The sequence below is a fragment of the Amblyraja radiata genome, chromosome 24 (genome assembly GCF_010909765.2).
Source record: "Amblyraja radiata isolate CabotCenter1 chromosome 24, sAmbRad1.1.pri, whole genome shotgun sequence".
In the NCBI taxonomy this organism is placed as follows: domain Eukaryota; kingdom Metazoa; phylum Chordata; class Chondrichthyes; order Rajiformes; family Rajidae; genus Amblyraja; species Amblyraja radiata.
In genome coordinates, this window is record NC_045979.1 from 27849984 (window position 1) to 27862043 (window position 12060).

At 39.0% G+C, this 12060-nt stretch overlaps 1 protein-coding gene across 1 annotated transcript in view; it reads left to right on the forward strand.

Moving 5' to 3' along the window:
* Nucleotides 1-12060, forward strand: part of LOC116986938 (AT-rich interactive domain-containing protein 2-like) — a 196672-nt gene that overhangs the window by 148340 nt on the left and 36272 nt on the right. Inside the window, exons 11-14 of the mRNA XM_033042763.1 lie at nt 831-992; nt 1681-1750; nt 3870-4004; nt 7182-7387. Of these exons, the coding sequence (XP_032898654.1) occupies nt 831-992; nt 1681-1750; nt 3870-4004; nt 7182-7387 (573 nt within the window). The remainder of the gene's footprint in view (nt 1-830; nt 993-1680; nt 1751-3869; nt 4005-7181; nt 7388-12060) is intronic.

Genomic DNA, 12060 nt, shown 5'->3' on the forward strand with positions numbered 1-12060 from the left:
TTAATGATTACTTAAATGCACAGCTTCTCATCTTTGTATTATGAGCAAATGTACATGGTTTTCTATCACATTATCTTATAAACCATTTAGAGATATAAATTGTTTCATCCAAACCACAGATTCTTATGGATTACCTTTAGATGCATGTGGTCACTATTCCACACGTTCTGCTGCTCACTTTTATAAAATTTTCTAAACCGATGAGTAATTATCCCTAAATTCTGTGGACTTCAAATTTTTCATATGGAGAATTGTATCAGATGCCTCATGTGTGTTATAAATAATATCTCTCGACATTCTCCTACCTACCTCATTAGACACCAGTTCAAAGTATAAAACATTTGCGTTTGTCTGTCTACTCTTGAGGGAACTTAGATGGAAAATATTTTAAATAGTTATCTGAGAAATTATAACAGTCGTATAATTTCCTAACTTCCCTCTTTTTTTTAATGTTTTTAACTAGCAAAGTGAAATGCAATATTTTCAAATCCAAAGAAATGATACCTGAATCAAATTTGAAAGTTATAAGGACATCCATGATGCTACCCAATTCTCTTCACGCTATGGGATGAAAGCCTTTTAGCCCAAGAAATTTTTCTCCTGCTTTCTCAGAAGTTCTGGAGAAAAATCTAAAACCACTTATGTTAATTCAGGTGGCTGCTGATTTTAAAGCAGAAATGTAGGCTTCTATTTTTGAAATTCTTCTTTACTAATCTATTTGTTCTGTATATGTGGCTTAATATTGTTTCCAGTATGCCCAGAGGTATAAGATGTTCTGATTGATATGTAACTTTTTTGATTTAATACTTTACTAAATAAAAAAACTTCAGATCAGCTTGTATGCCTGGTGTCTGTGGATACACAGAACTTCCCCCCTGATGCGCTAGCAGCGGTCAAGGTAGTTGAACAGCAGAGCAATCCGAGACCAGCATCCGAGACCACTTGGCCTGTTGCGGCAGACAATGTTTCAAACCCCAACGTCCCTGCAGCAGGTATAGTATTTAATTCCATTGCATCTTGTTAAAGATTTTGTTAGTATTTAAGATCTTGTTAGTATTTAACTAATGTGTGTGAAATACATAAGATGAAGCAAAGAAGTCTTGCCGTTATTAAGATACAGTATTTCAGAATGATGCATTTTGTAGCTATCTATTTATCTTGTGGTTTACGTAAATCTAATCTTGTGATCAGAATTATCCGTCCATTCTATTTGGATATCATATTAGGTAACCACCGTGGTGGAGCAGCACTCTTTCTCCTGGAAAGGGGAAATTGAATTGGGTTTCTGTTTCTAATCTCTTAAGTGAATTGTGCTGATCTGCAAGGATGCGTTTGTGTTCAAGCTATTTATAATCCTATGATTGCACGGGTTCATCTCAAACCTAATGGTCATTCCAGCACTAAACTTGTTTGCTATTGAGGATCTTTTACTAGAATATCAGGAACTAATCTAATTATCCACAAGTTAATGTCATTCTCTTACAAACGTAACTTTTAGTTAGTTAATTAATTTAATGGATTTGGTTGCTACAGAAGAATAATAATTTTCAGAATTGGAAGAGATAACTGCAGTTCAATGTAAAATTGGCAAGTGTGACTACTGGTCAATAGCATCTGCTTATTCCAGCTAAATTAGAACAGATTTTGTTTGACTGCTGGTATGTCTTCTGATTTCCAAAGCACCCAGACCTGTTGCAGTCCCTCCTGTTGGCCTCTTGGAATTGGACAGTGAGACATTTACATGCCAGTGGTAAGTGAAATTTGTTTTTATAAAGTCCTTTTTATTTGATTCTCCTCAGTATAATTGTGCTATTTTGGCACAATTTCCACATCACTTATCATATGAAATTCTTACTGAAACCATGATCTTGTTTGGATAGTTCACAGCAGTATCATAATTTTATTAATGTCTGTGACCACTAATACTTTATGACATTCTATTCTCATAAAACTATCACCCCACCGTGATGCGTTGTCTTTTCTCTCTAATACTTTAATTGTCTATGTTAATTCTTCAATGCAACCTGTCTCACTCAAATTGCCAACTTGTCTGAGCATACCAGAACTTCTAACAAGGTTGCCTTTCAGCATAAAGGAGAACTGTTTTTTATTCTTATGGACTGTAAAGCTAAATTGCCATTTGGGTTAAATGCATGAGGTTTATGTTGCAGCTCATGCATTGAATTTACCTATTTCCTCCAAGGTCTTTGAAATTATAAGATAGGAGCACAAAATAGGCTATTTGGCCCATGTGTCTGTGCTTTACTTTTGAAGGAACAATCAAAAACAAAGTTCACTGCCCTGCATAGTTTCAATGCTCTAAGTTTCATCTTCTGCTTCGTTAAGTTTAGAGATACAGCGCGGAAACAGGCCCTTCGGCCCACCGAGTCCGCGCCGACCAGCGATCCCCACACATTAACACTATCCTACACCCACTAGGGACAATTTTTATATATACCAAGCCAATTAACCTACAAACCCATACGTCTTTATGGGAGGAAACCAAAGATCTCGGAGAAAACCCACGCAGGTCACGGGGAGAATGTACAAACTCCGTACAGTCAGCACCCGCAGTTGGGATCGAACCCGGGTCTCCGGCGCTGCATTCGCTGTAAGGCAGCAACTCTACCGTTGCGCCACCGTGACCGCCCTATTAGTTATTCCTTAATATGTTTCTGAATCAACTAGTGTGTTTGGAAATACAGCAGCTCCTGTTTAAGAAGAAAGAAATCCAATCCAAACTCTCAATTTTAGTTTGGACAAAAGTGCTGGAGAAACTCAGCGGGTGAGGTAGCATCTATAGATCGAAGGAAATAGGCAACGTTTCGGGCTGAAACCCTTCTTCAGTTCCAGCTCTCAATTTTAGTTGCTGTATTGAATAATATTGCCAGTGACATTCAGTTCTTGTAAACAAAATAAAAGTTAATGACCCATCAACAATGGCACTGAACCAAAAAATGGTTTATTCCTTAATCAGTCAAGAACTTCACGTTATTGTAATCATTCTGTCATCAACATAAGTCAGTGCATTTCAATGAAGTGCACATTCCTCGCTATTTTTGTCCCGCTTTTCTGTAAATAATGTTGCTTCTGCCATCTCCTTTGATCTTTTCCATAACCTGACTGTCTTAGATTATAGTAGATCAGAACATTTGAGCTCATTGTGAAAGAGCAGTTATTTTTCCTTGTGCTGCCCCCTGCCTTCATTTTCATAAGCTGTAACTTCACTCATGTTTTATTCAAATGATTACTCAAGTATCCTCTTTTTACAAAATTCAAAAAGGATAGCATTTGCAAAATGTAATTGTTTTGATTTAGTGGTCGATCTTACTAAAGGTTTTTTGAAACCAAGCTTTGTAAATTTCAAGTTTGGCTATGTTATTTGTCCATGTTACCATGCCGGTATATGGGGATTGCTCGTCGGCGCGGACTTGCTGTGCCGAAGGGCCCATTTCCATGCAATTATCTCTAAACTAAACTAATGTTTAACTGCCACGGTTCTTTTTATCAAATACTGCCAATGAACCGAGTATACTCGAGGGTGGCACTGAACAGGTTAAACTCTAGAATACATTTTGGATCTTTTCCCAAAGATTATTATTCTTACCAATTCCTATAAAAATGTTTCAAGCTACCTATCCTTTACATACAAATCTACATAAGGTCGTGGATTAAATTAATAGGATAGAAAGCATTGTTTGGGAAAGCACAGCTGAAACATTTAATGCAGTGCAGGAAAGTTCACTGTCCCAAGCTACAAATAGATTTACTTTAATTCCTTAAGATATTCCACTCCCCTACTGTTCCAAAATGGCTCTTATAGGAATAGAAGATGAATGTCATAACAAGTAATTTTTGTTCTGTTTCAGGTTGAAAGCCAACTTTGAAGAAAGTGCAGATAGTTCGATCTATCGAGTAGACCTATATTCCGAATACCTCTCACTGTGCAGTAAACTTGGAAGTGGTGCCATTCTGACATCTACAGGGTTTACTAAATGTCTCCGGTAAGTTGAAATCTCACTGGAAGTGCGCAAAGTGCGTACCAAACAGAGAGTCATCATTTTCCGATTTATATTGAGTGTCATTTCAAATGGGTTATAAAAATGACAGATTTAAACTGACTTAATGATGCATACGGCCTGTACTACTATCACCTACTTTCTACATCCAAAATCCCCTTTTCTACCACTTATGTCACCTTGAACTCTATTTTAGAATCACTCTATGTAGCTTTTATTTGATCCATTATTAAGAACTCAATGCAGTGACTCATCGATAGAACTGAAGCGATACCAAATATATAAAGTATCATTTAAAAGATCTGATTAATTAAAACTTTTAGATAATTCTGTGCCCGAGTGGATGTTAGAATGTTGAACAGGCCAGAGATTTTGTCAATCTTAATTTAATGCAAGTTCAGGTATACACTGCATTTGAATAACAGATCAGAATCTCATTATTGAAGGGTCCAATTGCTCTTCGCATGCATTTTTGATTACGAATTCTGTGCAGTATTCATCAAGTCTTAAACTATTTAAAGTGAAGGGAAGGTAGGAGGTAATCTGAAGCTAGTTCCGGGATATGAGATCTGGGCAAGTGGAATCTGTGTAGGAAGGAACTGCAGATACTGGTTTACACCGAAGATAGACACAAAATGCTGGATTAAATGATTGGGTCAGGCAGCATCTCTGGAGAAAGGAATAGGTGACGTTTCCAGACCAATCCTTCCTCAGACTGAGATTCAGTGGAGAGGTAAACTAGGTATGAAAAGGTTCAGAGCCAGCACCGATGTCCAAGGAAAGGTGGAGCCCACAATGTTCCATTGTTGGGTGTGGAAGAGGTGCTAATGAAGAGATATGAACAGTAAAACTAGCAGGATGACCAGGACGGGAGAGGGACTGAGAGAGAGGAAATGCAAGGGTTACTTGAAGTTAGAGAAATCAATATTCGTACCGTTGGGTTGAATGCTGCTCAAGCAAAATATGAGTGGAATCTGGTTCAGTACAAGAGTTAGGAAAATTAATCAATAATTTCATGTTCAGAATAGTTATGAAGTTGAACAAGGTGCATTAAGCATAAGGGCCCTCAGCTGGAGTAAGGGCGAATTCAGGTGAGTTGGGATCAAAAATTGGTAGACAAAATAATACTTGAAAATTGGAACCTTCAAACAATGAACACTGGCTATAAATGCATTCACACAAAGAGTAAAGGGAGGCTATTCGAAACAGTCTGGATGACTAAATGTACAAGGTTAAAGTAAGTCAGATAAATATTGTTTAGGAAAATTAGAAGGTTTATTACACTGTCCCGAGTCAAACTAAATGTATTAAGAGTTGATCATAAATAGTGAATGAAGGGCAAAGAAAGGATAAGAAAAGACTCGTAGCTAACTTTAAGAAAGGAATCCAAAAGATTTTTTGAAACAGATAATTAGTAAGAGTATGGGATTTTTGGGTTGATTAAACATCGAAATGTAGTTTCATCATGCAGCGATTGTGCTAATAAACTTGCATCAAGAGACCAGGATGCTGACAATGTAAACAGTAAAGGGTGACCTTAAAAACGTGGCAGCTTTCCAAATAAAGAAGTAACGGTCCAGATTGGAAGCAAGCAGGTACTGAGGACATACCTTGGATATGGAGAATTGAAAATGTTCCCTTATATTTTAGAGGGTGTGGAAGAATACACAGGGTTATTAGCCATTAGTGATGGGAAAATTCATTAAAGCAATAATCTGTGAGAAAGTTAATTGGTGTTTCAGTAAATGTACATTTATAAATTATATTCAGCAAGGATTTATTAAAAGCAAATTGTTTTACCAACTTGATCTATTTATAAGCCACTTTTGCAATGAGAATTGTAGTGTCAATGTGTGGAATTTCAAAAGCATTTGACAAAGTACCAAATGAATGCTACATTAGCAAAATGAAATCCTCTAAATTTCAAGGGTCAATGGCAGTATGAATACAAAATTAGCTAATGGACAGAAAAGAGGGAATGGAAGAATGTATTCTGTATTGCTTTCAGGGTCAATGTTAGGACTTATTATTTTGATGGGCATAACGCCCTTGACTGTAGGTGATATAAAAGTCAGGAACCCCTTACCAACAAGGGAATAATAAACTACCCAGGGACAGAGATGATTGGTAATGTGAGCAGATACAACTGAAAAAACTATAAAGCAGGAGAAGTTGAAATATTATCCAAATGGTACAATTTTAAGCAAGGTGTACAGGAAGATTCTGGGATCTGGAGTGGGAAAAAACAACGGGCTGAAGGAACTTGGCATGGCAGGCAGGTTTGCACTAATTTCCAGTTAAACATTTTATATATCTTGTGTTTTCCAAGATTGTATTGATTGTATAATCTTTCATTGCAAATGCCACTGATTAGACTGATTGGAAGAGGGGGGACAGAAATCTGAAAAAGAAAGGTTGGATTGGGGCAAAGCCTGGCAAGTAATAGGTGGATATAGGTGTGGGGGGTGGATGACTGGCAAACGGGGAGAGTAAGTGACAAAGGCTAGAGGTGAAAATGAGGCAATAGCTTACAACCCAATTATATGAACATTGAATTCCCCAATTCCAAATAATGCTCCCCTCTTGTTAATGCCTCTTCCCACTGTCCCAGTCACCCTACTTCTTTCCCCTCCTCCATACACTTTTCTTGCATCCCTAAGTCATTTCCATTTTAACCTCCCTCCCCACCCCCGCTTTTCCCTCCCCCCCCCCCCCCCCCCCCCCCTTCCTTATGCTTCCTTCCGGCTTTACTTTTCACTACCCTTCTTTCCTATCTGAGACCCTATTGTCTCCCTTTCACCTCCATCCAGTCAGCACACCCCACTCCCCACCTGTATTAACTTCTCAACTTGTCAGGTCTCCCTCCCCCCACCTCTCCTCTCCAGCTCCTTACCCATGTGATGGAAAAACTGGGCAGTGATATTAATTGAATAGTTCCTCTAAAGAGCTGGCACAGGCACAGTGGGTTAAATAGCCACATTCTATATCCTGCCACTCTAAGGTACAATGTCTCTACTCATTCGTGTTTAGTTTATGATGGTGACTAGTCGGTGTATAACTTGCAAAGTAAGAAACACGCAAAGGGAAAATCATGGTCTGGATGCTATAATCACTAAAAAACTTTTACACCTTTGGGTAATGCTTTTATAATCTCTGATTTAGGTTGACCTTTCCGAATCATACAATAAAGAAGATAGAAGATGCTGGTGCTAATGGTCAGTCCCAATTTCATGTGGTTGGGATCAAACGTAGGGCAGTACCTTTACCTATTGGAGCAATTCAACAAGAGCAGCAAATGCCAAACCATTCCCTGGTCACAATGAAAACCGGTTCAACGTCCAGTACAACCCTGAATTCCATTGCTATAGGTAAGAAAATGGGGAATGTCTTTTAATTCTATAGTCTTCATTTTCAGGAAAATAAATGCTATTTCACTGAAATAATCACCATCTAGCTTTTAGCTTATTTTAGATTATGAGAATAATTTCCACCTCCAGGAGTCGAAGAGTGGCTGCTAGTGTGCACTGCCGAAATAGCTAGTTTGATAACATTTTCACTTGATGTGGACCATAAATCTAAGAAATGTGAAATTCATTTTGCACTGAATTTTACAGCAAATATATCCAACTTGCATTTACCGTATTTCCCGGCGTCCAAAACGCTATTTTTTACTCTAAAATAAGGCCCGGAAATTTACCTACGTCTTGGAGGCCGAAGGTTAGGCCGAGCAGTGCCACTCTCGTAGTGACTGCTCCGCGGATCCTGCCACGCCTTCGACCCTGGAACTGTGTGAAGTGGCTGTAAAAGAACAGCGCCGCTGGGGCAGGGAGACTTCTTTTCACAGCGCGTGGGGAGTCTGGCCCGGGTCAGCACGGCCTGGGCTGCACAAAGTAGTAAACCTGGCTGCCAGGGGTAAGGTTGTGGGGAGGGCAGGAGCGTTGGGAAGGAGTGGGTTGGAGATCATGCCAGCAACTTACTCACTCACCGCTGCCGTGGTGCTCTGGGCGCGGAGCCACCACATTGTGGCCGGGGAGGGAAGTAGCTCGGCTGGCTGCGAGCGCCAGCCAAGACTGGACAGCGGAACTGGCTGCCACCTCAGCGCCTTCTGCCGGCCCACCCGCCAGCCACGGTGTCTTTCAACACAGGCGCAACCGGTGGAGGTGATGGGGTGCGTCCCCAATGCAGGTGCGTCTTCATTGCTGGGAAATACGGTAATTCACGATGCATGCATTTCATGCAGGTGACCAGATTACTATCCAAACTTCTTATGATGGTACTCGTGTTAAAAAAAGCTTTTATTTACCTATGTAGGAAAGAACTGCAGATGCTGGTTTAATTCGAAGGTAGACACAAAATGCTGGACTAACTCAGCGGGACAGGCTGCATCTCTGGAGAGAAGATTCTTCTGGAGAGAAGCTAAATTTCATGAGTTATTCCAGTATTTTGTGTTTACCTTTTATTTTAACTAAATATTGGTGTCTTCAGTCATGTATATAAACATACAAATGCTAAAGTTTATTAGCAGCCCTATTTCTATTTGGAGCGCTTCCAAGCAATAGCAAACCAGAAATTGTTTTTTTATTTAAGATTCAGAATTACAGCTAATATTTTTTACAGTTTATTTAAAATCATCTTTAAAGCCTTTTTTTAGTTCTGGAGATCCAATAGCATTTTTGGTAAACGCAATGTTTAAGAAGGAACTGCAGATGCTGGAAAATCGAAGGTAGACAAAAATTCTGGAGAAACTCAGCGGGTGATGGAGCGAAGGAAATAGGCGACGATTCGGGTCGAGACTCCACCCGAAACGTCTCCTATTTCCTTCGCTCCATAGATGCTGCCTTACCTGCTGAGTTTCTCCAGCATTTTTGTCTACCTTTGGTAAACTCAAGGTTGATTTTAATATTTTAAGGCTTTAAATGTAGTATTTTTGTTGTTTACAAAATATTTGTCATTGTTACTTTATTCTTCCTAGATTCTCTAACTTTACATTCTTTGATTAGTTTATTCTCCACAAAATCATCCCACGCTTCATTCGAGGCAGGATTAATTTATTTTCGTGAAAAACTTTCTCAAATGTTAGCAATGTTTGAAAAAATTCAGGTATTCTCCAGGATTGATCCCTGAACTCTTTGTTGTACAGATGCTGCTTCACTGGCTAAGTTTAGTTTAGAGATATAGTGTGGAAACAGACCCTTTGGCCCACTGACTCTACGCCGACCAGCGATCGCTGTTACACTACACACTAGGGACAATTTTAGATCGCGCACAGTCATGAGGAGAAAGTACAAACTCCGCACAGAGTCCGGGTCTCAAGTCAGGGTCTCAAGTGCTGTAAGGCAGCAATTCTACTGCTGCTTCACCATGAAGCTCTTCTTCGAACATTTCTGTTTTATTTCTGGTATCCTGCAGAATTTTAAATCTTGCAATTCAGACCATACTAGAGTTGTAGTATGCAGCTATATTGTTTTGTAAGGCATTGGATTTCTTGCCTTTATATTTCTATTTGATGTCAATTAATTTTTTACCACTTTCAATGGCATTCTGAAATATTTGTAAGGTGAAAGATGGCGAAGGAAAGCAGGAATCTACACCTAATCAGTGTAACATCGGGCATTGGAAATTGTTTCTATTCATGATTGAGTTGTAGCGGCGCATTTAGAAGTTCATGACAATTAACCATGGCACATATGACGTTTGACAAGTTTTCTGAGAAATATCGAGCTGGGTTGCTAAAAGTAATAAGTAGATTTCAAAAATCGTGAAAAGTTACTGTCCATGGAATTTGGGGATGGAGGGTTGAGGGGGTCCAGGGGAAGTGTAATACACAAGCATGAATAGCAAACCGGCTAACTAACAGAGATTTGTAGCAAATGGGCCATTTTTTAGTTGGCACTTTATAATTGGTAATATGCCACCGGGATCCCTGTTTTGACCTGTACTGTTCAGCAATTTTTATTAATGACGAGGAGGAAAGAGCCTAGTTCATTATAATTAAATTTGGTGAAGTTTCAAAGATGAGAAGGCAAGTCTCATGGAGGACGCAGACTGCAAAGTAATACGGATAGCCTAAATGACTGGGGAAAATGTAGCTGGGTGGAGTAGGAGTTATCTGCTTTCTTTAGGATGAATAGAAAAAATATATATTTAAATGGAGTGATGCTGCTTTATAGTATGATCTGAGTGTCCACATGTATGCAACATAAACTAATATTTAATTAGGAGGGCAAATGGAATATTGGCCTTTACTGTAAGGGAGTTGGAATATAATAATAGGAAAGTCCTGCTGAAACTGTTCAGGCTAGTCTTGAGATATTGCGTCGAGTTTTGTTCCCCATTTCTAAAAAAAGGGATACTCATACATTTGAGGTAGATTCCTGAAATAAAGGGCGTGCATGATTTTTTTTTTTTAAATGGATGAGCTGAATGGATATAAACACCAGAATATTTAGCAATAAAGTCATTGAAACTCTGAAGACGTTCACCAGGATAGACGTTACAAGAATGCTTTTCTTTGCAATGGAATCAAGCGGGCATTGTAACACAGTTTATCCATTTAAAATGGAGGTGAGATTTATTCTTAGGGCCACAAATCTTTGGAATTCTCTTCTCCGAGAGTTTTGGAGCCTGCCACTGTCCGGACTAAATGTATTTCAAGGCAATGGTTTGAGGATAGTGAGGAACAGGTCATAAAGCACAATTAAATCAGCCATGAACTTGTTAAATTATGGAGCCGATTTGATGGACTCTTGCTCATTATGTTCTATGGTGTAATTTTATTTGATATTAGACGACCCATGAACCCATTGGGTCCTCGTTGTGACGGCAGTGAAGTACACCCGACGACCCTCTCCCAACTGCGCACACGCGGCTATAGGACCCTTCGGGTGCCCTTTGTGACACCAGTCAAGTAAACATGGAAGTATTAGACAAAAGCTGGCCCAAGGGGTTTCTTTTTCGGGCCTGCCCAGCAGCCTCTGATATAGCTACATGAGCCCAGCTGCAAATGTCTCCAAGAATCCCCAATCCGTTGTTCATATATCACTAAAACAACGAATTGGGGATTCTTGGAGACATTTGCAGAAGCAGCTGGGCTCATGTAGCCACATCAGAGGCTACTGAGCAGGCCTGAAAAAGAAACCCCTTGGGCCAGCTGTGTGGTTTATGTTGTGCACCACAGATTTATGATATTATTTTGAGAGATCAGCATTCTTCTGAGTTGGCTTGAAATGGGAGAGTATGTGTCTATCTGTAACTTGCAATTATCTAGAAACATCCCAAATTATTTGGATAAGTACCTTAACTTTATTAGCTGGCTTTATATTACCCTTTGTATCAAGCCACTTCAGCCACTTCATCTTGGTCTGTGGGATATATATTTTTTGCTCCAGAGGATTTTTTCTTTCTTAATTTTTTACGATACTTCATGTTGGTGATCACATATGTTCCTGACTTGGACATTCTGTCTCATTGTTGAGGCATTTGTCTTCTGCATTGAAGAAAGATGCCAAATATTTGTGTAATGCTTCAGCCTTATTCTAACATGAATTTTCATTCCTTTCATTGTTTCTATGGAAACCATGTTTCCTTTTGCATCTGTTCCTTTCTTGTGTAGTTGCTGAAGCTGTTACAATCTGTTTTATATGTCTTGCAGATTTACTTTCACATTCTGTCTTCTCCTTCATCATCGTTTTTCGTCATTCTTTGCTGCATTCACAATCTCAGTCTTGCTGCTTTACTCAGCAATGTTCTAATCCATCTAATACTCCCATAATCACCTTAGTTGTCCACAGATGGATTTCTTTCCTGTTTTTATTTCTCTGGGGAATGTGTATTTGTTCAGAATATTGAAATATTTCCTGAATCGCTTGTCATTATTTATCTACTGACAAACTTTTAATCTAATTCCATATCTTTATCAATGCTTTTATATTTCAATTTTCAAATTTCAGACTGATCCGTATGACACTCCAATAGCATGCTGAGCTCTGCTTTTTTGTAATATTTCCTCAGACGATCTCAGACTGAGGTTACTATTAACATC